The 27,894-nt window shown below is 39.5% G+C and overlaps 1 protein-coding gene across 2 annotated transcripts; it reads right to left on the reverse strand.

The window, feature by feature from the left end:
- Positions 1-118: 118 nt before the first annotated feature.
- On the reverse strand, positions 119-27,894 carry mroh1 (maestro heat-like repeat family member 1). Of its 2 annotated transcripts, XM_038712000.1 has the most exons (45): positions 27,735-27,894; positions 26,999-27,103; positions 26,632-26,777; positions 25,441-25,572; positions 25,178-25,340; positions 23,772-23,870; positions 23,385-23,536; positions 20,396-20,536; positions 20,026-20,118; positions 18,673-18,751; positions 18,164-18,277; positions 17,885-17,958; positions 17,625-17,747; positions 17,173-17,280; positions 16,478-16,622; positions 16,211-16,251; positions 15,645-15,786; positions 15,325-15,377; positions 14,887-14,994; positions 14,359-14,478; positions 14,122-14,244; positions 13,852-13,998; positions 12,953-12,979; positions 11,847-11,969; positions 11,663-11,742; positions 11,366-11,507; positions 11,008-11,103; positions 10,437-10,541; positions 10,026-10,161; positions 9,740-9,852; positions 8,350-8,502; positions 8,184-8,240; positions 7,814-7,911; positions 7,408-7,573; positions 6,770-6,939; positions 6,504-6,641; positions 5,922-6,036; positions 5,538-5,684; positions 5,345-5,411; positions 4,991-5,112; positions 3,768-3,917; positions 3,515-3,649; positions 3,169-3,271; positions 2,894-2,959; positions 119-2,749 (listed from the first exon to the last, which is right to left on the reverse strand). In XM_038712000.1, the coding sequence occupies exons 1-45, from the start codon at positions 27,877-27,879 to the stop codon at positions 2,673-2,675; spliced, it is 5,139 nt and encodes a 1,712-aa protein (XP_038567928.1). In that variant the 5' UTR covers positions 27,880-27,894; the 3' UTR covers positions 119-2,672. The 2 variants fall into 2 exon arrangements, with proteins under 2 accessions (XP_038567928.1, XP_038567929.1); XM_038712001.1 differs by lacking the exon at positions 12,953-12,979.

Here is a 27,894-nt window from a genome sequence, read left to right on the forward strand (position 1 = left end):
CTATTCTGTTGTTGCATTAAGACAAACTGCAGCTGTATATTGTGTGACCACAATACTCTTTACTGTACCCACATGGACACGGGGAAATGTGTGCAAATTGGACAAGAAATACAATCAGTTACATTTGGATAGATCTGTTTATTTCTTCATTTTAAATACATTGATTGCCATCACCCAGTCTCTCTTCTGGCGTAGCAACGCAACAAGATGACATGCACACAGTCACACCTGAATACATTCACACATTGAGCCATGCCTCAGTGTCATACATACTTAGACATACATACATTTACAACATTCAACATGTTAAAAAAAACAAACAAAAAAAAACAGGTAGATGTCATGAAAAATCAAATCAGTGGTATGAAGTTCGTAACATCGTTTAAAACAGAGAACTCTGCTAATTAATATTTACCTATCACCTTCAACCAAGCCATAGTGTTAGAAAATGCTAGAAGCCACAAGTCCCTGTTTGTAGAACATCTAATGCAATCCAGGAGCTGCCTTTTGCATTTGATTGATAAATGTACAGTATGAACATTAGCTTGTTTCCACTGAGAAAACATTTTCCTTACTGTTAAACTTGAAATAACCAAAAGCCACCAGCTGAAACCAGGAGAAAAACATTAAAATGTTCTCTGCTTGTGACTTCTGTCGACGTGAAGAAAATTAAAATTAGGATTCAATGAAACTGGGTACATACACCAACCAGGTTCAGCTCCTAGTCTGCCTTTCAGTTCTTAAATCAGGGACTACATGACAAGAGCTTAAACGTGCAACTGAGATATTGCAGATCGACATACACATAATCATTTATTCTAGAACAAACAATATATTGCTTTCATCTGACTCTCTTTTGGACATGTTTTGTCACCAAATTAAGACACATAACGAATTATTTAGCATCTCTCCTTGTTGCCATTTGAGTGAATTATTTTGGAGACATAAACATTAAAATGACATGTACATAAGACAACATTCACTCATCATAGTAAGAGGTCTGCAAACCCACAACCATATCCTTAAACTGTACAAAATCCACCATTTAAAGGAATAAAGACATGAAGTGGATTCAAAGTGAGAGAGAATCATTAACAGCATCACTATAGTGTATTATGTGTTATCAATAAACATTTGGCACTAACTGTTTTAGCACAGCTACACAGGAATGGTTTGATTGGTTGGAACTGGCTGGTTCAGAGAAGTCAAGTCTGTAAGTTTGGCCTGGCTAACAAAAAAAAAACAAAACAAAAAAACGCTCTCAGCTCGCTTCGCAGAATTGTGTTATATGATGCAAAACGTGAATGAAAACACAAGGGTCACCACATTAAAGTGATTATCAACTTCTCACTTGGCTGTTGTGTTCATGATGGCTGCCACAGGATGCCGGGCAATGTTGTGATGGTAATTAATGTCCGTATGGAGCACACCTGAAAACTCTTGTGGCCCGTAATGTGAAATTGATTGATAAACTATGTGCAGAAGAAATAGACTGTGGACAAAGCAGCCGTCTGAGGTGGAGCACACACATTAATGTTACACCGGGAAGTGTTCAGTGTGGCCATTTAGTTGTAGCGGTGGCAGTGACTGATAAACAAAAATGGAGGTGACCGTAAAACCTTAAAACCTACTGTAGCTCTTCTGCATTTTCACCATTTCTATTATAGACATCATGTTAATTTACTCATGGTACTGCACATTTAACAGACCTACAATCTTCATGGAGGGCAGGGTTAAAGCTCAGAGCTGATTTGAGGAAAGAAAGATACCGTGTTAATCAGAGGGAGGGGCTTTAGGACAATAAAACCAAGCCCACTACATTGGAACTCTCTCTAAAAGAGGATGTCTGAAACTGAAACTAAAACTGACATCCACAACACTATCACGAAATGCTGGTATGACCACACACACACACACACACACACACACACACACACACACACACACACACACACACACACACACACACACACACACACACACACACACACACACACACACACACACACACACACACACACACACACACACACACACACACACACACACACACACACACACACACACACACACTTTAGCCAGCCAGTCATGTGAAATCATTGTCATGTACTCTAAATGTGCATTATTGTTATCGTTTGCACAGAAATATTTGAATTTAAACCTTTCACTCAAGCTCAAATGTGTTTTTACCCCGTTCATTAGAAACTCCTTGACGCATGGTATATTTCATTGAAAGAACACAGTATATCTCTGGTAGAATACTAAACGCTACAAACAACGTCCATCTGTATACAGCAACACAGTCTTTGGTCACTAAAATATAGTTAAGAATTAACACCTCCATTCAAGTATCTTTCAAGTAGTCAAGTGTCAAAAGAAGCTAAACTAAGCTGCTAAGTGCTAAATATATGTGCATCTGTGTGTATGTTTGTATAATCAGTGTTTGTTTGGTTTCTGGCTCCACATTTGTTCCTGTTTTTGGTCCCTGTGTTTGTTTTAATGAAGGTTGTAGTTGCGTTATTTGAATGCTGTTATAATGACTGCACATGGTGAGCTCTAAATGTTGTTGCAACCTGCAGGCCAAATCTTAAATATTCTTCATCTTTTCATGTTTTTATGTGGTGGCGACCTACCACTTGTGACTAAATGAAATGCTGAGATTTGTCTTTGTGTCAGTGGAAACGCCCCATGGCCTCAGCAGCCTTCACTCTCACCACAGGATCTGGATCTTGGAGGAGCATCACTAAACCTGAGGATGAACACATGCATACACACAAAAACACAGGTACACACACACACACACACACACACACACACACACACAGTCAATGCAAGAACACAAACATACTGAGTTGAAATGTTTGAAGAAAAACAAGGTTGTACAGTCAATCACCTTTAGTGATGGTCCCCATGTTGAGGTGGGAGAGATGCTCCTCTGGAAGATTCCCTAGCAGAAACCCTGATAACACACAGACACACACCCCTTTAGGTCAGGTCACATCATATAGGAACACACTGCTTCTAACCCGTATATCAACTCAAGTTCACTGGATTTGTTTTTTATATTGTGAAGGCTTGTGGCTAAAGACTTCCTCCATTTTAAACCTCTGATTAACATTAAAAACATTAATGTTCATGACATGGAGCAAGGTCTTGCTGTAGTCATACCTATAAACATGGCAGCTCCTGCTCTGACCTCAGGCCAGCTGCTCTTGAAGAACTGGATGACTGAGATGTGATAAAAGTTCAGCATGCCTGGAAAGTCCTGAATCTAGGAACCACAAAACATGCACTGAACATCAAAGAAGAATAACTATCTCTTCAACAATATCATATCATCTACCTTTACTTTACAAAATACTTTCCATACCATTGTTTCATCATTTTTAAGAAAATAGAAACAAAAACAATCAAAGTAACCTTACAAAGAACCAGCTCAATACATTTCATACTTTATAAGAAGGTGCACAAATGCCCTTATTCAGCAATGCTCATGTTTGACTGTGTGTCTCACCAGGTACTTGGTGAGGTCATTAATGAACTCTCCATAGTGCAAGCTCTTGTCTTCGTGGAGGTGGTTCTGAAACATGGCTGTGATCTGCTCTGATCCCACCACAGGAGCACACACTCGCATGGCATATTTGCACGCCTGGACAGATGCAACAAATTTGTGTGAAACAATGAAGCGGTTTGCCCTGTAGGACTAAGATGCATGCACTATAAGAAAAACTTTTTGTGTGTGTGTGTATGCACATTTCCTACTGTACCTTGACCACCTGTGGGTTTGGGTCAACCAGGTGTAACAGCAGGCTGACCAGAACGTTGTGGATCTGGTCTTTGAACACTGGCTCTCCTGAGCCAAACTTGGAAAGGTTCCCCATGAGATGTATGGAAGCACAGCGGATTTCATCATTCTCCTGGATGAGCACGGAGCCAGAAGGTACCATTAGCATTTTATTATGTCTCTGTATGAGTGAGGAAACAACTGCAGAGCTACAGAACACTAAGGCTACGTTCAGACTGCAGGCCTTAATGCTCAATTCTCATTTTTTGTTTACAGTTCACATTATTGTTTAAATGTGGCCCGTATCAGACTCCAGTGTGAACTGTCTGCAGCCTCAAAGTGACCAACATGCGCAGAAGAATACCACGACGTCACACGCAGCACGCTGTCGTACAGAAGTAAACAGCTCCTACTTGCCATTACTAACCTCACACGGGTCATATTTCTCATGAATTATGACAAGTGCTCACAACTTTCTGTCCTTTTCACTACGGTTTCTCACGCTGTACAACGCATCTGCCACACAACTCAGTCCCTCCCCCTCTCTCTTTCTCTCTCTCGCTTTCTGGCTCTACTGCGTCCGCTCGGACAAGTAGCATGTACGTAAATAAGAGAGAAGTGAGCTCTCGGTCCGGTGGATTTCAGGTGTAAGAAAGGGAATTTGTGGGCAGATGACAGCAAGGCAGAGAAAAAAAACAGATCCATCTGTATAATAAAAGGCTTTTTGTGGTGTTTCTTTGTTCACCGCGGCTCAATCTTCAGCAGAAATGTGACAACAGCTGCTCTAAAGTGACGTCAAAGTCGCATCAATTCCGACCTGTGTGTCCAGACTGAGGTCGCATTGAAAAAGATCTGATCGAATTTGGACAACATATGAAAGCGGCCCAAATCCGAACTGGAAAAGATCAGATTCCATGTGACTTGGCCTGTTCACACTGTTATAAAGAGATCAGATCTGAGTCACATATGGACAAAAAAAATCTAATTTGGGTCACTTTGGCCTGCAGTCTGAACATAGCCTAACAATCCTCAGCTCTGTATATGTAAAATATGTTAAATACTGTTTATTACATTAAGGGCCAACACTGAAATAACTGCTAAATATCTCCAGCACTATTAAAATACACAAATTTTCCTTAGGATTATTGTGAGAGTTATCATAGGGTATGTATCATTATACCACATCTTAAACTCATGGAAACTCACACTTTCCAAGAAAGGTTTAATCTTCATGAAGATATAGACCACTAGCAAGTGGACATTCTTCTTGTCCAGATAGAGGAGGACTTTAGAAAGACCCGACATGGCTTCAAGCGTAATCAGCTTACCTGCAGGAAGACCAGAAGAAATTAATGAAAATGTTTTGCATTTCTGACAACTGATCCAGCATGAGTGGCTGAACATGTTTCATGATAAACGTGATGGATATGGTGAAGAAAAGTGAAACCCAGAACCAGTAGACAGTAAGATTTAGGAATTAATGTAATACATCAGGTGAGCCAGACCTGAGATTACTGTAACTTTAACTTCTTCCCTGCATCGGAAATGGTGTCAACTCACCTGGATCGTCTTTCTCTTCCATGCCTGAACTCATGGCAGCCAGCAGCTCCTTGGCATATTTATTCACCTGGTGGGGGAAGGAAGTGAGGGTAAGCAAGAAGAAGAGATGAAAGGTGTGTGTCAAGTATCCCACAACCATGTTAGTTTTCACCTGGTGGTATAGAGCATGCGCTTGTGTGTTTTAACAATGTACCTTTTCAGGTGATCCCACAGCTAGATTGCCGAGCCCCCGCACAGACAACATGCGGACGGTGCAACAGGGATCTGATATCCTCTCCATCATGTTGTTCATTAACACGTCTATCAACATCAACTCCGTCACCACGTGATGGTTTAAGAGCTGGAGAAACAAAACACGTCACACGTTCTCCACCAGCTGTTCATTAAAAGCTGATTGATATTCTTAATCTGATGGCATTTGGAACAATTTTTAATACACTGTGCAACTTAAATGGAGGTCAGGAATATGAGGAAAAAGTCAACAGGTGGAGGCATTTATCGTTCATTTCATTTAGCTTAATTAAAACACTGGACCCCCTCCTCACACAGAAAAAATAAACATGATGTAATATTTCACCTCAGAAAAGAAAGCAGTGACAGTGATTCTCTGGCATTCGTAGATGTTGTTCAAGGAGGGACACAGACACTCCACGATGGCAGGCAACCTGGGACCAGCATGCTTAGCCATCGCCCTGAAGACATTTAGAATAGGGATGCACCGAAATTAAGCGAAGTGAAACCGAATATAATGAAAAACTTTGCCGAATATCAAACAAGTACATTCACATTTTTTCCATTTATTTTGCCTATTTATTTTTTTTTTTTAGCATTGCATAAATTAAACAGTCAAAATGTGCTTTTTATTCATTGTTTCCCACAGGATTTGGAGAGACTATGGTCCGGTAAAGTTAATTACAAGTGTCCATTTACTTTTAAGTCCAACACAATTTGATAAATCATGCTGTAATGTGGTTCTCTAATCGCATGAAGACTTCATAACCTCTCTTCAGGTAGGACTCTCCTACTGCAACACTTGTCTTTGTAATAAATACTGATGAGCAGAAATTAGTTGAAATATCAAGCTACAATTTCTACTACCAGTGTTTATCTGGTGTGAATTTCGAACTGAACCCACAGCGCTCATTGTATGTATACGTACTTTGCCAGTAGTGTAACTCCAGCAATGTGTGTATTCGGTTCCTTGATCGCCTCCCAGGCGTTATCTTCATCCAGTCTTTTCGTCACCTCATCTAACTGGGCCCGTGCCAACAGGATTCGCAGGGCATCAGCTGCTACCCTGAAACACACATAAAAACAATTTCATCATATTGTTTGTCCACACAGATACACACATGAAATTAAAAGTTTATATCACTAGTCCATGTAGGGACATTTTATGAGCTATATAGAGAAAAATATGCCCACCCTGCTACATGGACAGCGGTGATGTGTTTAGTATTGTTGTCCTTCGGGGCTAAGACCCCAACACTTGCTCCAAGTCTGACAGTGAGACAGGAGAAGAGCTGAGGAAACAGACCGACTGCCGGCTCCTGACTCTGGCCATTTAATAACAGTTCCTTGAGACCGCATGTCATCTGGAAACAAAGAACACACAGACACACATGCAGACGTTATCGCACAAGAATCATCCCCTTCTGCAATTTGTGTTTGGCATGGAGCTGCTGTGCATACTTTTACACTTCCAAGTCTTTTTTCTTCCGTTTAATAACAGTGATTGTGTATTGGGCTCTGAGCTGCCAAAAAAACAGGTGTCCTAACAATACTGTCCCTGAAGGCATCCTGTGTAGACACATATGTAGGACAAAAGCAGCTGCTGCTCTGCTAAGTGCTGCATTCGCTACGTGAGCTGGGTTGCAAATGATCAGTAGTAAAAGTTTCACACAGTACATGGCCAGAGGACATAATACTGAAGACCCTACAACCTTTATCGGCATATGCTACTTTAAAATGTTATAATCATGAATCATGATTATAAATATCAGAATCTTGATCTAGAACAGATACAATTTGATCAGTGACATGTCTGAGTGTTTGTGACTTACAGCCAGTGGCTGATGGGTGGCCACCTTTGTTGCCCCTCCCCTGATCATTGACTCCTTCTTGTCTACGTAGGGCGCCATGATGACAAGCTTCTCCATCACCATCTCGATGATCTGACTGGCTACGATGGGGTCTGCTCCCAAGGCCATCCACATCTCACTGGTCCAGCTGGACAGAGAGACAGAAACATTTCATGTTTTAAGAGTGTTCCATTGAAAAAAAAAAAAAAAAACTCCTGGCTCTACGAGATGTGAGGAATTCTACCCTACAAAGACAAAAAATTGCAACTGACAATGACCTTGGCCTAGCTGAAACAGAGCAGTTTATATAATTCTAAGTTGTAATATATATATATATATATATTTTTTTTTTATGTGTGTGTGTGTGTGAATGTTGTTGTATAGATACCTGTCATAAGGAAGTGGTTGGTTAACTAGTGTATTGATAACAGTCTGTAGATGCTGAGAGGCCAGGATTAGTACCGTCTGTCCCACTGCCACTCTCACCTAAACACAGGTACAATGAAACAGTTCTTTCAGTGTGAACTAATTATAAGTTAAGTGGGTAAAGATCATAGATAATCATTAGGTAATAATGATTATCTATCCATCTATGATAACAAACAAATAAGATATAATTGTGAGCTGACCATCATTGCAAAATAAGCCACAAAAGGGTGAATCAAGTCTGTATGTTCCCTATTCAAAACATAAAAAGAGAGAGCTATTGAATAATACATATATCTGCTGAATATTGTTATACTGATGTCTGTCCTTACCTGCTCCTCTGTGATACTCTGCAGACGCACATGTAGCACCTCCATCATCTCCGGGACCTAACATACACATGTAAAACACAGACAAAGACAGAAAGACACAAACAAGCAGTGTCTTTGGTGATCCAGTACAGCAGGTGTGTGTTGTGTGTTGTGTGTTGTGTGTTACCAGGTCTTGTAGCCCGCCTCCTCGGTTCTTCAGCAGACTGTTTAGGATGACAGAAGAAGCTCTGCAGCAGTTTGTCTGACTGTCGACCAGCCCTTCAAACAACATGAACACCAACGTCGTCAGCTGCTGCTGAGGCAGACGCTTACTCATCACCTGACACACACACAATGAAAAACACGCAGTTACACAGTTTTACTGTATACTTTAAGTCTTTACTTACTAACTTCACACAAACATTAAAAAGGTAACACTGATTGTATGACTATCATCGTGGACAGTAGTGTTTCTTTCATCAGACGAAACTAAACGAAATATATTCATCAATGACCTTTTTTTCCCCCTAGCTAAAACGACATGATGACGAGAAGGGGACAATGTACTTAAACACTGACTGTGACCATCTTAACATGCAATATTGTTGACGAAAAATGACGACACTAAAATGTAATTCATAAAATACAGTGTTCACTAAATCTCTTGAAATGGCATTTGTTTTTGTCAGTATAATGAGGAGACGAAATATTTCTCCCTCTAAATTTTCACTTGAACAGTGTGTTCATTCATTGGTATTTTTTTCTTCCTGTGCTTTGAACGCTGGCCGACCAGGGCGACGCCTGGTGTGCGAGGAAAACTGTGGAGGATGCGAACTCTGGTGATGAACACAAGATGCTAGGGAGAAAGAGGCGCTTAAATATTTGGTCCAATTTTCAAATACAGTGAGGCGGACAACAAAACAGAGTGCCTAATTATATTGGATGGAAAGCAATGTGGTTGTAAGATTTTTGGAAAAAAAACAATACAAACTTGAAGCGGCATATCAAGGCTAACCACCTGGGAATTGAGGTAAGTTAATGTCTCCTTTGCAATAAAAATGAGCAAAGCTAACACTCAAATTTTACAGAACATTTTATCTATATGTGAGATGAGCGAAATAAAGACTAAAATTATAAATGTCTCTATTTTGGTTAGAGCAGATTGACCAAAATGCTAATTAAAATTATACTAATGAGTTAGAAAATACTAAAAAGATTAAGGTTTAGTTTAGGTAAAGTTCAATGACAAAAACTAGACTAAATACTTTTGACTAAAATCACACGACAATACCTAGACTTTTAGTCAACTAAAACATGACAAAAACTAACAAGGACATTGGACACAGGAGTAAGACTAAGACTACATTTTAAAATGGCAAAATTAACACAAGTGGACAGAGATAAGCTGAATGAAAGCAACAAAACTACATTGTTGATTACAGTAATGCTTTGTCATTTAATGCCATACTAAAAGTCAAAATAATCTAATTTGGCAAGGACACATGATTCAATACATGTAATATTTAAGGTAACGACTTTTAAGGAAGCCTTGCTGAGTGCTACAAAGTGGACAGTACCTTGGTGAGGTCAGAGCAGGTCTTATATAGAACTGAGGGGTCAGGGTTTTCTAGTTGGTCTTTTAGGGACAAAAGACTATCCACAGCTTCATCCTTATAATCTAGTGAGAAACCTACACCGAGAAAAACGGAAAAGTAAAGTCAAAACAGCAAGCTTTACAAAGACCAGTCGTTGTATGTCTACATTAAAAGTTTAGGTTAAAGCTGGAATATGTAGGTTGAAGGAGAAAAAACATTTATTTTAATTGATTTAATAATAAGGGTAAAAGGTCAGGGCTGTGTGTACCTTCATAGCGTAGCTGTGTATAGAGAAGTGTGTAGATGCAGTCCATAGCAGCAGCGCGTACGGCAGGGTGAGGGTCAGAACACCGCGGAGACAGTCGACCCAGCAGAGCTCCAAGGTTGTGGAAAGAGACCATGTTCTAGACAAAGATGCAGGTATTAAGAAAGGAAAGGTACAAAATGGCTGCTACGCCAAATGTCAGTTTAAACATCAAGAGAAGACTATATACCATCAGCTCATTTAGTGACATTCAACAGCTTATAAAAATAAATACTTTGGACCATTGGTCAAGTTTGAATGAGTTGCAAGACCTCTACAATAGTTGTCAGGATCATAATCAAAACTACCATCTGTAGTGTGTTCAGGATAGTTATGTCGTCAAAAATGAAACCCACAAGACAAAACTGTGTGTACCTTGACAGTCAGGTTATCCAGGTAGAAAGCCAGTATGTGAGCAGTAGTTATGGCAGCTCTCTCTCTCTCGTGGTCCTGTCCAGAGCTCAGCCACGACTCAATGTGCTGCACAGGACAAAAAAACAAGTCAGATACATGTCAGAAAACAGAGTGATACAGTATGATACTGCCGGGTAGGTTACATCCTGGTGCGTGGCAGTTTACTGAAGCCTATTATTCTTCTTTTAATTAAACAGCTGAACAACAAGTCAGAGGGCTAAAGGAGGAGAGATAGGCTTTTAGTTATCATACTAACTTGGTTAATACTTTACTGGCTCAAATAATTTTAAGTACTATTTTGTAATCTATATAGTGAAAGATGCTAAGTGAGGTTTTTGTTACAAAAAATTAATAATAAGAATTTGCTATTGTTCAGACAACCGCTGCCACCATTTGTATCCACAGTATTAACTACTCCTTTTTTAAAAATGCACATTTGTTTACTGGTTTTGTGTGTTTGCATTACTGATACTTAACACTGTGTTTAGCTAAAGATGAAAAGATCCGATTAGTCAGAAACACCACACTTCACCTTGAAGACACTCTGCAGGCCATCGGGTGTAGGATCCCTTGCCAGTACACTTTTCAGCAGCTCCTGCAGTGCAGCCAACGTTTTTTTGTACAATGCCTGCACATATGTTCCAGGACACGTTAGTTTGACAACATGACAGGATTTAAAAGATGTTGCACAAAATGTTTAATGAAGTATACATGTTTGTAGATACAAGGTTTGTGGATCTCAAATATAAACGGTAATAGTGGGTTAATAAGAGATACTGAAGGAGAAGGTTTGTTATCTAGTTGTAAGCGTTTAAATCAGCACAAGACTAATGCACGGCAGATTTGTGAAGTAGCACAAATACTGTATGTGTCTGATTTCTTTACATCACCTTTCTCTGACTGGGGTCCAGTGTCTCCTCTTCTTTAGTTTTCTCTGGAGTGTGTGTCTCAGGCGGCAGAGAGAACACACTGTTCACACACACCTTTAGCAAGTCAAAGCTCTCATTCTCACTCAGCACAGGGTCCAGAGGTCTGACACACTAAAGGTCAAAGATGAAACACTGGGAAATGACAGAATATCCAGTGCAAGAATGCAAAGACCACAGACTTTTTTGAACCTTTTTGATAAACATAATCATTGTTTTTATTTCTAACATAGTTCATTATTTTTTTCAGCTGAAGGATACATTAGATTGGCACAGGTGGTCATCACAAGATGGCGTACTGGAGTCCTCATTGAATCAGCTGGCTCTGCCTTGATAAAATCCTGACCAGCGGTGACATAACAGCAGAAGGAAAGATCAGAAAACCCTTGTTGTTCTATCAGCAATTACATATATAACTTGTGGCTGAAATGACTTGACTACTGACCAGCATAACAGTAATGAGCTCCTGTTTGCGAGAGAAGATGTAGCCTTGTTTCTTAACACACTCACTGATGGCTTTGGCTATGAGCCCGACACTCTGGATCAAACTGAGCTTCATAGTCAGGTCCTGGAAAGACAGCAACGCATGTCAACAAAATACAGAGAGATGCAAAAGACGTATAGAAAATACGTCAGGACATACACAGACTAAAAGATTCAGGTAAAGAGCAAAAGTAGGCAAACTATGAAGGAAATTGGATAATTGCATTTTCCAAATTGTCAGGAATGCAAATAACAAGGCGAATCGCAGCCCCTTACAGCAGATGCAACTATACACGTGACTGAGCAAAAGCAAAAACAATCCAAAATCATTCCAATCAATCCACACAGTCCATCAATCAATTAAATCAATCAAAAAAAAGGTACTGTAGATTGATCCTCCATGCCTATGGATGGAGAAAAGTCTGAAATTAGAGTGTGTGATTAGAGGAGATTGAATAGCAGGTTCTGGTCTAAGAAGTGACAGAGAAGCTCAAGGCCCAGAGACACAACGAGCTGTTAGGAATTAGCAAGAAATTACAAAAAGGCCTTTTACATTCAGCCTGAGTCATTGGCGAGCATTTCATGTACGATCCACCATTAAGTAATCACTTAAAGCTATATTTCACTGAGGCAGAGCATTTTCACTTACTGCATGAGCATAATGGCAATCTGCGTTTTCCCAACTGACCAATTTCTAAATTATACCCCGAGTTGGTCTGATTGGTATCAACTGTACATGTCTAAAATACAGTCCTCAAACTAAACATTTTCAAAATAAACATGTGCTCCACCATCGCAATGGGTTCATTTTAACGATGGAGAAATCTTGAATGCCTTCAAGACATGGGCACAAATCTGGTGCTCTACCATTGTGTAATATAACTTAGACACAGCAAAGTTAAAGCTTAAAGAACAAGTAATTGCTTTATTGTATTAAGTTGTGTTTTTGTGACTTGAAGACAGTCAGTAAAGATTTTAGTGACACGTCACCACAATTGTGCAAAAAATACAAAGAAGCCTAAGGAAGGAGAGCAAGAGGAGAGCGCCCCGGTATTCCTGTCACGATACCTTTGTCTCTACTTTAATCCCCAGAACCTGTATGGAATAGAGGTGATAAAGCCATGAGTGTCTATACAAATACAGCTGTTTTACCTGTAAAATTATGTTTATGGGACCTATTTTAATCACGCAAGCCAGACGACAAACGCAAGGCGGTAGGTCTTGAGCGCAACTGAGCGCACCTGCTATTTTAGATCAGGTGCAAAGGGCTGGGTGAAAGTGGATATAAATCAGGGGGTGTGGTGATTAATAAATACGTTCTTGGCCTGTTACATCACTGGTCTCCATTGCCATAATTCTACTGTATTTCATCTTGCAAATGTTCACATCATATCTGAAAATGTGACACAGCATTTGCCACAAAACATGAATTAATTTTTTAAGTTGGAATGGAAGCTGTGAGGCGCAGGATTAATGAAGCCTGGTAATTCAACGTCTGTGCAACAACAGGCAGAATACCATATTATAACTGACAAGTCTGATGTGTGTAGTTATTCTTTAACAGTCTGGTGTCATTTACATGTATTTATGATCGAGGTAAACATAGTGGGCAGCCGTGTGCAACATGCTTTTGCCTGGCACTTCTCAAGTAGAGTCTGCAGGTTTATAAACATATTTGTCCTACTGCCTTCAGATGGCTGCGGGGATTTAATAAAGTTTTTATGGAAGATTTTATTGGACTTTAATATTTGTAACCCACATAATACAATCCATAAATGTGTACTATGATGCGCAAATATTTCATTATCTACATATGTATTTTTACGTTTGTGATGTGTACAGTAAACAACACTAATTGTAACTGGCATTGCATAACAATCAGTCTAGTAGCTTTGATTGCATGCTGCAACCCTTGTTTCTCCTTCAGTTTCCTTATCTGTGTCATGTTACCTTGGTATTTACATTACCTTGGTATTGAAGTGTTTACTGATGCAGCGAAGGATGTCTTGATCAATGCGGGTCAGTATCTTTTCTGGTGGTGCGTTCAGAGCCACTTGACCATAACACAAGATTAATGTGCTTTTTACCTTCTCTACCTCAACATCATTACGCTCCTAAGGGCAGGAAAGGAAGCAGAAACAAAGACTCATTAACAGCAACACAACCAGACCTGAAGAAACCAAGTTATATCTATAATACAATTCTCATTTGTGATGTATCATGAAAGCTCCTTTTACTTTGAGAAGGTTGAAGATGCTTGGTGATTTCTTGAAGGCGTCTGATTTGCCGAACTCATCCAACTTGGCCAGAGTTCCCTCTAAGTGGCTGTTGGCACACAGACCGACGCCCATTGCAACTCCCTGACAGATACAGATGAAAGAAACCGTAAGTTAAACCAGTCCAGGTGTGAAACACACAATACTAATCATCAAGGATTTTTTCAAAGATGACATCATCATCTGTGTTTCAGGTACCTCTCTTTCCATGGCATCATTGTGTCGTGCTGTGAGCAGGAGTTCCTGCAGCTGTTTTTTGACAACTTCCTTATTAAAACACTGTTGGAGAGTCACTCCAACACATCGATACAGGAAATTCTAGAGAGAGTGAATAATATTAATTATATTATTGTCATATATGTACTTTAATGTACTCAGTATTTTTTTTCCTGTTATGTTCCTCGTAAATGGCTCACATCCTACAGGTTGGGTCTCCTCGTTGGGTTGCAAGATCATGTTAGGGTGTCGTGAAATTACTTCTAGGTTAGCAGAAATACCATTTGTATTATAAAATATACAACATCTTATTTATTCTGAACACATTTCAAGATGTTTACTGTGGTTAAAACACCAGAAAGTCTCTCTCAAAACATAATGCTCTAAATTAGGCTTTCTGATGGGGCTTAGAAACTCAACAAACCACAAACTATATCCATTCAGTCAGTAGACAAATGTTGGCAACAATATCAAAGCATTAGCTTGCAATCAGCTTGCTCTTGCACTTACCTTCTCCTCTAAGGCATTGTTATACGTGGAGAGGTATCTCGTTGCCTCAGATGTCAACTGACACACCCACTTGTCATCGTCAATAGTAGCCAGAGTTTTAGACAAGAGCTGAAGACAAATTTATCACTTTTAGAAAGACATTTTACTAAATCAAGTCAGAGATGAATATTTCTGTTTCAATGCAGACAAACAAAGCTGACAGCTTTATACATATAGAGTACATAATGGGTATCTAATGAGCAGCATTCAGTCTTTGATGATGATGGATTATGATGATAAATGATTATGGACCATTAATGGAGAATAAATAGGAATGATCTTTTATAAATAAAGTAAAATTTCTATTATCACCACATTTTAGTTTTAATCCAAATGCAAGACTCTGACACATTATAATGTAAAATTGTTTATAATCCCATGTACAGTACACAAGCACACCTTCAGCAAGTTTTCATCCCATTGCTTCTTATCCAGGGTCTCTGCCGTTGACTCTGGAAACAGCAACACAGTCAGATTACTCTACTATAGAGAAGAAAACTACAGTACATAAGGAATGACAATGAAAAAGGACCCAATACACCATGCAGCCTACAAATGCACAAATGTTGTTAACTAAGTAGAGCAAACTTAAGTTTCATCTGTGGTGTCAGTGCAGTAAAGTCAAGCTTGCTCCAAAACTATTATATATTATATACTAATTATATATACTATATTATATAAATAAACGGATAGAAAAAGGTGTCCATGTATTCCCATACCCTCTAGTACTGAAAGCAGAGGAGGTATCTCTTTCTCCCAGAATATCTCTGTATTGGGGTGAATGTTGACACTGAGGATTTGAAGGAGAGAGAGAGACGGAGCTCCATGACCTCTGCTACTGAACGGGAACGCTGCATTCACCTGGGACCCATCAAGGCACAAACGCATATAAATAAACAGATACCAGTTGGGAATGATATAAATTACAACCTCTCTTTTACTTATTTAACTTTTACTTACAACTCATCCCTAGCTCCACGTTAAATACACAGTAAGAGCAGCTCTTAATGTTTATATAATAAAAGTCACGGATAGTGACTGAAACATGAAAGGTAAAAATCTGACTGGATAAGGAAACTGATTTATGAATTGATTGAAATTTAGCACGATAAACAATTTGTCTAAACCCGTAGCTACAGTTCATTAATATTATTTAATTACAATCTGTTGCTTCAAGTTAGCAGGCAAGCTATTAGATTGAATGTTTAGCGAGTCTTTGTTTTATACTTTGGCTTCATTTGAAGTCACCAGAGTTTGAAGAAATTGTGGAACTGGATTTACTTACCAGCAGTCGGATCATTAGTGTCTGAGGAGAGGGCAGATTGACTGGAGGAGAGAGGGACGAGACACATTTAGCTCGCCGTGGATCACACAGAAAAGTAAGAATTGTAACTTTCAAAGTGCCAATATCTATGCCTAAGAAATTATTTGAGGTGCTATCTTTTCCATAATTCACACATCCTATCTATGAGGAACTTATATCAAACATGTGACACACACACAGAAAATAACTTTCACAAAGATGCACCTGGTCAGTAAATACGCCTCCTACCTTCCTGTGTAAAGTCTATTTTGAAGCTGGGCTCCTGATTATGTTTCTTCTTGTTACCCAGCACTATCAGACTCTTACACAGAGGAGTGGTGGCATTGCTGTACTGTGGAGGGGTCAGATAGTACAGCAGCTTTGGCCATAGCACCTACAAATAACAAAATACATGTGTTAATCTAACACACACAATGGACAACAACTGATATTAACCCTCTTAAACAGCCCGTCCTTGCCAGAAAATATGCAGCAGCTTATAACGACCCATAGTTACGTTTTCTTAGCGTGCAAAGTCTAGTGGCAGAAGAAGTCAGGTAACATAGTATAGAGAGCAACCTTTTTAACGTCATGTGACTTAGGTCACTTGAATTCTGTAACGTACTTAAGGACCGGTTCGCCTGTCGCTGAACTGGTACTTGTCAACGCTCATACATCTCATTTTCGAGAATGGTCCTATATCTCATTGTACTTTTCAAAGGACATTTATGTCCTTTTGGAAAAAAGTTGTACTGTATATGTTGTTTTGGGAAAATTAACAATCAAACTATTTTGCCGTTTGGGTATGAGGCTGTCTTGGTCATAAACGTATCGACAACTAATTTTTTAAAAAGCTCAAGCTTCATAAACATATATCTACAGGCTGTGAAACAAACAACATGAGCCATTTAGACAGAAGTGTAAACAAGTGAATACTAGTGTACATCAGCTAGTCGTCCAACAGTGGTGGTGAGGAGATGAAGGGTGCTGTCACACATGCTCCTCAGTGCCTCGTTAGTGACCTCCTCTGGATCTGTGGGTCTCTCGACTCGCTAGAGACACACGGACACAATCACACATGGATAGATGTTTTAACAAATGTGCATCAAATAATCTGTTACTGAAAACTTAGTAGCGGACTTGTAACTTCCATATTGTCCATTTACCACATGTAGATGTTTGTTTGCTTAGTATTTTCTTCCTTTTGTTTTTTTATTTTTAATATTTATATTGTTTTAAACATATGATGGAATAATATTGAAGTTACTTGAGCAGTAATTCTCTTTCTGGAGGATTCATAAAGTAACTAAAACTACCACTCATAATCACACAAGCCACATATGCATGAATATACATAAAATACACTTCTAAGAATGAAACACAACAGAAGTTGTACCTGATAAGTGTCCGGTAAGGCACAGTGTTGAACTATGAATCGAACCAGTAGCTCCCCTCCGTCTAACTCCAGGTAGCCATGATGAGCCATCGCACTGATCACCTGGACCACACGCTTCTTGACCTGGGACGTAGAGAGAGTCCGACATAACAATGTCATCAAAAAACAACTTCAGGAAAACTCAAAATTAACAAACAAATATTTTTTGTGATCAAGTGACGTAGTCACACAGAGACTGTGTGAGTCTGCGTGTGTGTTACCTTGTTGCTGTGGTCAGCCATCGGTTGTCTGATGCTGGCCAGAATCAGCAACTTCTTACTTTCCATTGTGGAAGCTGACACACACACACACACACACACACACACACACACACACACACACAGACACACACAGACACACACAGACACACATTACTACCCTCCTTAGTCCGAAACAATCACTGATGTGTGTGGAGTAACAGATTTTATATATTATTATTATTTTATATAGAAGTTTGTATAGGATGAGCTGGGGATGCATATGCCAAAGTATTTTCTCACTGGTGGAGTTGATGAGGTGACGAAGGACAGCCAGGGAGCCCATCCTGCTTCGCTCATTACTGTTTTCTAACTTCTGAAGAACAAACATGACCAGCCGGTCTGGGAAGGAGTTAGCTAGAGCGAGAGAAGCAGAAGTAGAAAAAAAGAAATTAAAATGTGAAATGCATAAACTGTCAAAGAAATACAAACGCAAGAGCAAAACATAGGAACGGGGGGGAAAGTAGATCAGCTGTCAGAGTTAATAAGATAATCTTGGTGCACACAGAGTCTGAGATACTAATGGATGATCTCATTACTGTTCTTGTGACTTGAAGAGAACTAAGACAGACAGAAAGGTCTGATGCTGCTGGACAACCCTCAGATGTTAGTCCACACTGAACATGGTCCCCACGGACTTTCTTACAGAACTGTCTATAAAATTTACATCATTTAATGGAGTGGCAACAACAGTCACATTGAACATACATATGTGCACATAAATACAAGCACCAACTGAAGAGCTTCAGTACCTAGTAAGCTGAAGCAGCGCAGGACCTCGTTGTGGTTCTTGACAGTAAGAGAGTTACTGTAATCAACAGGGGCGGACACCTGGGGGAGACAAAGGAGTTGTTACACAGTTTTCTGTAACAGCCACGTGTCAACTTCAGCACCCTCAGACGCTGTGCGTCATATGCCATAATGTGAGTTCTGGTGAGCACTGACACTTTGGTTAAATGGGAAAATACTCACCATTATAGTATAGGTGTATTCAAACTTAATGAACATGGCTTACTGTAACACATGATTTCTAATCATTTAGTAATAATTATCAGGAACATTTACAGTCTCTCACACACACACACACACACACACACACACACACACACACACACACACACACACACACACACCATTTAGTGTTAATACAGTTATAAGATTTTGTGCAAGACTATAATAACTGTAACTTTTGAGTACTGCTGCTGTCCTTCTGGTGAAAAACAATCCTGATCATACATTCATATTATTGGCATGAGTCATTGTGGTCACTGCTACAGCCAAGGCATCGGGTCGAGCGTCAGCTGAGTCACAAGATTATGAAAACATCTGAAAACAGCAACTTTCTAACAGTCACTTGACACATCTGAAATAAAGCAGCATAGGGGTGAATATGCACAAGTAATCCAGTCTGTCCACTATTTAGTAACAGATGTGTAGTTTCAATGTGGTGAGCAGCTCTGTTACTGAGCAGTAAGACTGAGACACAAGGACTGGGTTACAGTTAGAATGACATCATCCTTGTCTTGTGACTAAACAGAGCACAGATCCAGGTACAGCTAATATAATGTAGTACTGTTGGTAAGTCTTTTACGCTTGCTGTTTGCAGGTCTGTTACAGGACACTCCCACTGCTCTTTTCTACTCAAAGTTGTTCTCCTCTGACTTGAAAACAGGCCCCAAAAGTAAAAACAAAAACCCACCCTGCTACAACAATCCGCAAAAGCTCAATGAGACTTTTTTTGATAGTTATTTATTGTACAGTGTTAAAAAACAGTGTATTCAAACTTCATCTGTCAAGACTATGTATATATTTATGTATAAATCAGTTTTTTGCAATTTAGCACATCTAAATAAGGTTTCTCTAATCTCATGAGTTTCTTAGAATTATGTCAGTTTTCAAGATGTTAGAAAAACTTGTGTCTCCTAAATCCAATAGCTGTGTAAAAACAGTCAACAGTACCTGGTTTGGATCTATGAAAATGGGCGGAGCATATTCTCATGTTTTCTGCCTTGTTCCACTTTTTTATGGGTATCTATGTCGTGCGTCACCTGGTTCACCCAAGGTTAAAGCTGCAGTATTTATTTTAGTATGTACGTAACATGTACCTGTTGATGCAGTGCAAAGAGTAGACCGTCCAGTTGTGTCTCCAGCACTCTGCTGCCCATGTTGACAGAAGCATCAAGCACTTGGCAGAGACTCTGAATAGACAGAAGAAAGAAAATAAATACTCACCCTCTGAAAAAGCTAAATTAATTGTGTGATGTCGCAGTTACAGTGTCATGCTACACACACTGTGATTGGCGGTTTTAAACCACAAGCCCTGCTGAGGAGCATCAAGGGACAAATTCAATTAAAAGCCAGGAAGCAGTTTAGAGACGGACGGAGAGTGATGGTCTGCTTGTTAACACAAATTATCCACGTTACAAAATCCATTACTAAACAGTCCACTTCACTCACGCTGCAGACTGTACCCACCTTGCTAATGACATAATTCTCATTGTTTTTCTTGTACAGGGACAGGATGGCAGGAATGAGTTTAGGAATCTGCTCCTCCAGTTTATCGCTGGCCATCAGATGGCACATAGAGCCCACTGCCTCAGCTACTGTTAGCCTCAACTGGAACACACAGAGACAGAAAGACAGGATGTCATGTGACAGACACGACACGGATTAGCTGACATACTGTAGGTTCACTAACTCCTAACATCAACTAGGTGTGTGTAGATAGTAAGGTTGGGCCAATAGACAATGCCATCGTTCATCGGCGATGGCTGACAGATGGTCGAGCAGGCATCGTGATTGTGAAACCCCGTCCCCCGGCAAAAAAATCTCATTTTTTCACATAATACTGTTAGGTTTTAATCACCACTAACATTATTATTATAAATTTTAAATATGCTTCACACCTTCCTTGGAATTCTCTTCTCCCCACACTCAGACATACAAGAGGCCTACATCTCAGGTAAACACACCGGCTTGCCCCGCCTCTTTAACCGAGTAAAGTCTGTGTGAGTGAACACATGCACATAAGAAGACCGCGCGCGCCCCCAATGCCATCGTCCATCCCGATGCTTCAATGTAGACATCGTCTGATGGAAATTTTGTAGATATCGCAGTAACCCTAATATATAGAGAAGAAGTAAAGGGGGAACACAAGCCATAAAAAAATACAAGATAATACAACTAGTGGTAATTTGTTGAAAGACTGCAAATCCATTTGGGGGACTTGTCATAATGGTTCTACGTTTTACTTTTCAGGTAGACAACAGAACAAAAAAAGTGTTTAAAGCAAATGTTCTGTCGCCGTATAAATATCCTTCTGAAATCATTCGTTTTCCAGTGTTTGCTCATACTGAACTCTTTGTTTGCATATTCAGTGCCCTTTTGAACAGCTGTGGATGCCATTCCAGTGAACCATAATTAGATCTAATAGGTTTCCTGCTTTCTGTAATGCAGCATGAAGGCACAGTGGTTAAACTGTTAGACTCTGTTAACGTGGCCAAGTATCGACGCAATACAACCACAAACTAGGGCTTGTATGGTTACTATACTGACAAAGAAAACATGCAAACCGATGCTCTAATTCAGGGTTCTTGCACCATTTTAAAAGTCAAATTTAATGCTTCTTAAGTCCTTTTAAGACCTCAACAAATATAAATTTAAGACCTCAAATTTTGAAACAATTTCTTTGCTCTCTTAACGAACGACACAATGCCATATTTGGCAGTTATATTTTCACCACAGGTGAATGACTTTGCATATTCCAAATCAGGGAACATAGAGACTGTTTACACCTGGCATTAAAATGTCTTTTGGGTGATCAGATTGTGATCGGTTAGCACTTGACCACATGAAAGCACGTGTAAATACACCCGAGACACACTGAGGATAGATTGTGATCCAATCAGCAAAACGACCTCTGGAGGTGGTCAGGGACACCATGACCACATGGATGCAAATGAGTTGTCTATCCACATACAACAACTACTTGGGCAAAAATATGTAGCCTACTGGTCACAGTCTTCTGCAAATAAAATCCAAAAATCTGACAGAGCAGACAGGCGGCTAGACACTGTGTCCATTCAGTGTTGTGCATAAACGTGCTCAAACAGTGCCAATTACTGAAGATGTTCAGGTTTCTGGTGAACTGATCGTGTTCGTTTGTGAACATAAACTAGGGCTGGGCAATAAAACAATAATGGTAATTATAGTGATAACAATCTTTCTCAATAACAATATAACAAATGTTCAATAAATATTTGATTTAATTCACTTGAATCACAAATGAATTAACACTTTCTTTTCTATTAAGATATTTATTGTGTTGAGGAAAAGGGACTGAAAAAAGACTTTACTTTATTTTTCTCATGCATATTTGTTGTTTTGAATGTTCTACCTCAGCTCTGCGAACAGATCCACTGTTTGATACCAGGCTGCTTTTCGGCATCAAGTGTTTGTCATGTTCTGACCATAAAGAAAAGTTTAAAAGCACAATTAACCATCTGGTTTCTTCAGGAGCAAAAAAAAACAGCCTTTAAACTTATAGGCTAATAATAAAAATAATGATTTTACCATTTTTGTCCATATAACCCTGCCCTTAGCCTACTCATACACTGCTGTGTTAAACTCAATATAAACTACTAAAATAACAGAAAAGAGTATCTTGAACATTATAAAGAAAGGTAGCAAGAAAACGATGCTGGACCGAACTTAAATTTCACTTTACAGCCGAGCTAATATAGCCTACGGGCGCACCGCTAAAGAGAGGTAAATAATCCATGGAGGAAAACAAATCACAGTGAAAGACATACTTTAGAAAGTTATTTTAACCTGTAGTTATAGATCATTTTTGGACCTGCGCAAATGAGAGGAGGACGTGATGTAGGCTACAGTTGTAGCTAGACAGAACGATCGGCTCTTCCTCCAACCACTTTAACTTGCGTCTCCCAATCTTGCAGTCTTGCCGTCAATGTCTGAAGCTAACGTAAACGTAACATATGAGTTATATTAATGGCGGGGTCTCGCATTGTCAATTACTAAAAGAAAATCACCCTAATTAGGCATTTTAGGCAACTGTGCGTGACAATTTCCCCACCAGCCTTAAACACACCATCGGCAAATTTTATACCTACAGCAAATTTACAGTAAATTTAAGACAATTTAAGACCTTAATTTCCCTGATTTCAATGTAAGACCTTTTAAGACTTTTTAAGGAGCCGTGGAAACCCTGTAATACTTCGAAAACTAGCTAGTGATTACAGTGTTGTTTCACTAATTTGGGAACAGAAAATGACAACAGAAAAGTGTTCTCACAATGCATCATAATACTGTATAAGGTGAGAAGCTCTTCTTACTCAACTTCTGTCAATTCTGCCCACTTAATGCCAAATGTACAGCCTCTTTGTAGGTTGTAAAATCCACTGTTTATCAAACCATCTTGCTCTACCCCCAACACCGAACTCACCTTAGACTCCCTGCTTTGCAACCAATTATTGAAGAGGATGTCGAAAGAAGCATAGATTTCACTGGAGAATGTGTCTTTTCTGACTGTGGGATCTGGAGCCTTGTCCAGGTTGGCGAGGTACTCCAAGATACTGTCACTGAAATGACACAGAGCTGGAGGGAGAGAAAGAAAACACAGGAATATTAGAGAGAGTAGAAAACAACGTCATCACAAAACTTTAAGAAAGAGTACGGACAGAATTGCACATTTTGAAGTTTAATGTTTTCGGAGGTGAATACATAAATTAAACTATTTCAAGAGTTTTTGGAGAGGGGTTAATATACCATTAATTATAAATAAATATAATAAATAATTATAATTTAAATAAGCATGTCGGGAAGTTCTTACCAGAGGAGAAGACCCACTTCATGTTGTCCTGTTTGGCCATGCTCAGCATGGGCAACATAGTGCCCAGAATAGCATTCAGGAAAGGTACCATGCCATAAACTAGAGAACAAGGAAAAGAGCACAGCATTAATTACCACTTTCTCTGTAAGGAAGGGACACATACATTGTAATCATTTGATGTAGCAGTGCTAAGGCATGATGTACATAATGTAAAAGAAAAGCATGGAGGAAGGTTGTAGTAGCCCCCAGTGAAATCTATCTTTGCAAAATTCATCATCAATCTATAGTGGAAACCTCTTATAGTAATCATGTCTGTTGAGGTCAAATTGATCACTATTTGTCTTTATTTCTCATGCAGATTTCATGAATATAAAGTAATGAAATGGACAGCGTCGCTATTTACTGAATGTTATTGACTGTTTCAAAATAAAGTACAGCTCTTTCAAACACTTTTAAAATTACTGTACTGTTTATAATTCAAATACACTATACTGTAATACAGTACTATATATAAAATATATCTTACTGTAGTTCAGATTATAATAAGGCTATAGCCTAAAGTAGTATTATGCCATTCACAAATACAGTAACATCAGTAGTGCAAATAGATCCACATAAGCAGCTGATCACTGTAACTATAAGCAGCTTCCATTGTGTTAGTAAACAACATGTTAAAATCACATTATGTATCACAATAAATATAATTTCAAATTTTTAATAAGCGCATCGGGGCAACTTTGGCAGCAGGACAAAAGATTGGAAATAAATACGTATTTATATAACTAATACTACAACTGCAATGATTAACTGAATAATTAATTAGACTAATAAATGAATTGGCAAGTATTTATAATAATAATAAATTAATCGGTTTAAGTCATTTTTTTAAGAAAAATTATGCGATTCCAGCTTTTTAAGTGTGAATATGTTCTGGCCTCTTTACTTCTCTATGACAGTTAACTGAATATCTTGATCTACATTTTTCATCATTTTCTGACATTTTTTAGACCAAACAACTGATCGAGAAAGTGATCGACAGATTAATCTACAATGAAAATGATCATTATTTGCAGCCCTAACTGATACTGACCAAATATTAATGTCTCGATCAGTTGGTTGGCTCAGTACATCCCAAGTGCGAGTGCTAGAAAACCCCAAAAGAGACTGCTCCTTAACAAACATATTCTTCTGGTGTGCAAAATATTTGGTCTTCCAATGCTGTTTTTTGGACAGGTTTAACAGGTTCATGTATTTCTTAACAACCTGAATACCTGTGTTGTGAGCCAACGTTGTGATTTCCTGGTGTGTGTGTGTGTGTGTGTGTGTGTGTGTGTGTGTGGTTTTGAGGCCTTAACGGACGCGAATGTGTGATTCCTTTGTGTTTCTGTGTGTGAACATCGTCGCACCATTAGAGTCGGAAAGGTTGGCTAGCGTCTGGACCACAAAGAAGTGAGGTAGGAGCCCCGGCTGAAACTTGCTTAGTATCTCCTCCATGATGTCATTGATGTGCTTGTTACCCACAGCAACCAAGATATTGCTGGCTGCCTGCTGCCAATCAGGGACGACCTCCTGATTGAACCAGAAGAAGGAGAAAACAGGAGGGAACATCATTTATCATCTGCCCTCTGCAACAAACAATAAAATGAATAATGAACAGCTCATTTTCTACCTTTGATCGTGTCATCTCATCTGAGGCCAGGGAGATGATGCTCTTTATCCTGGGGTAACTGATCTCCTCGATCCTGCAGCCCACAATCAGCTCAATAGTCCGAAGAATCACAACTCTGTGGGTCACTACCAACTAGAGGAGGAGGGAGAGAATTTAAAAAAATTGGGACAGCAAGAGAATAACTGTAATGAGCACATTTAAAATACAATACAAAACAAAATGGAACAATAATTAATGGCACAGCATTTATTAATCTGTATAAAAACAGCAGCAAAGGCCAAGTAAAATGTTTGCAACTGGCTTTCACATAAGGCAAAATAAAATATACTACAACACATTCAACACCATAAGTAACAAAAGAGTCATCCTTTGTCACTCATGTTTCCCAAGACATGTCATCTGTGTTAAGATGTCAACATCTGATCACAAAGTCCATGGCTGTGACAGTATGATAAGATACTGCAGCATCACACAGACACGAGCTGAGACTGAGAGTCACTCTATGGTGAAATTTCGCAATGTTTAGAATGAATAATAATATCGTTTTTTGGCAAATCCAGTGAATTTAACACCTGGTAAATTAAATGAACTTAATCACCAGAGCTGAAACACGAAGCCCGCTGAGCAATTCGATTCTTTACATCTTGATAAATGTGTAAAACCTCTAGCAGTAAAGTCTTGATGGGCATGCTCTCTGTAACAGGCTGGCAAACCACATGCTAGGGGCTCTGAGAGGCTGATTAACGGATTAGCAGCAGACTATTGTTAGCAGGGGGTTACTGGAGTCAAGACAAATCGTTTTCATTAAACCAAAGACATTTACCAGCACCAGTTTTTAGTGCTTCCTGAAATCCTACTTAATCTTTAACAGTTCAAAAGGACAATATGTTCCCTTTTCAGAAATCAAAGGCATGGAGCACTTCCCCCTTCTACTCTTAATATGTACAGTATGTAACTGAAGTGGTCAACTCATTTTAACGCACGTTACCAACAATAACACCAGCACCAGAGGCAGAGTTAAATGCAAGTATTAGCATGCTCTTGTGGTCATGCTTATCTGGCTTTTTTGACAAGGGCTTCGAGAGCTTGTGTGGGGTAGGAATACTGACAATTAGTTCCAGGTGAACCCGGTAGGCAGTCCTTATGCTGAAAGTCTGAGAGCTGTCTGAATAATAGTGGTGTTTTCTTTACCTTTGGGTGTTTCAGAAGGTAGTCCTGACACATGGCTAACACTCTGTCTGGCTGCTGTTTTCCCAGGGTCAACACAGACTTTCTGACCTGCTCCTGGACCTCTGAGTCTTTATCGGTGGCCGCATCTAGTAGAGCCAGGGTCACCTCTAGAGGGAAAACACAGCAGAGACTGAGCAGAAGGATTCAAATTAAGAAAGAATAGAGGAATGGATGAAACACAAATGGCTAGACAAAGTTGGGGAAACCTTTGCAGCTATCGGCTATTGGCTACCTGAGAAAGATCTGAGGAAAATATGCACAGCTTAGTGCTCAGAGCTGTGTCAAACAGAGCAAAGACATTACTGTAGCTGAGAAGAAGCAGACTCACGTTCCACATCTGTCTCCTCCATGGTGGAGAGCAAGAGGCTGCCTTCTTGGAGCCTGTGGCCGGGGATGTAGCTTCCCTCCTGGGCTACAGACGTGCAGAGGTAGCCTGGAGCCGAGGAACAGGATATGAAATGTGTATATTATTAATGTAATACATCTAAAATATTGTAGATCTATCGAGAGTCATTGATTTGCCTGTAACGTGACAGCTTTCTGAAGGCACAAGTGTTAAGTTTCATATTGTTTTTCTCATTCACATGACTGATACCGAGAACCAGCGGCTGACTCACATGACTACAGCCATATAATGATGGTATTTACATCTGACACTGGCCTCTGTGACAACATTCCTGTCTTAAACTAAAGACTATCGTAGTCTATGTGGATATACTGAATTATGCTTTCAAATCTAGCACCACTGTCACTTCAGCTCTGCACGCTTTTAAAGCCACCTCTTTAGCTACAAACACTTTTACAAAGCTAACTTACATAAAAACTGCATTCATTAAGACATAAAGTAAAACGCTTAGCGCCGTGTCTTTTGTTACTGGAGCTATAATTTAATATCAGCCTTTAACCTGCTTGGGTGGTGATGCTGCAGCAGCAGGGAGCTAACCTACTGACGCACGTTAGCATGCTAACCTAGCAGCTGCTGCTACGGAAGAGACAACAGCGTCACCACAGCGCAAACTAAAGACGGGGGACAAAACACAGACTTGCTAATTAAGCTAACTTACCAAGTCCCAGAGAGCGTCCGCTAAACAGTAACCCCTCACGACAATGCTGCTTCTTTTCTCGGTTCAAACAATAGGCTTCCCTGTCAGGGAAACACTTAGCGCCGTGTGTCTCTCTGTCACTGCAGGTGTAAACACGCTGGGTCATGTGCTTGTAGTCAGC

The sequence above is a fragment of the Micropterus salmoides genome, unplaced genomic scaffold, assembly GCF_014851395.1.
Source record: "Micropterus salmoides isolate LMB-PRFRI ecotype aquatic unplaced genomic scaffold, ASM1485139v1 Ms_hic_scaffold_11, whole genome shotgun sequence".
In the NCBI taxonomy this organism is placed as follows: Eukaryota; Metazoa; Chordata; class Actinopteri; order Centrarchiformes; family Centrarchidae; genus Micropterus; species Micropterus salmoides.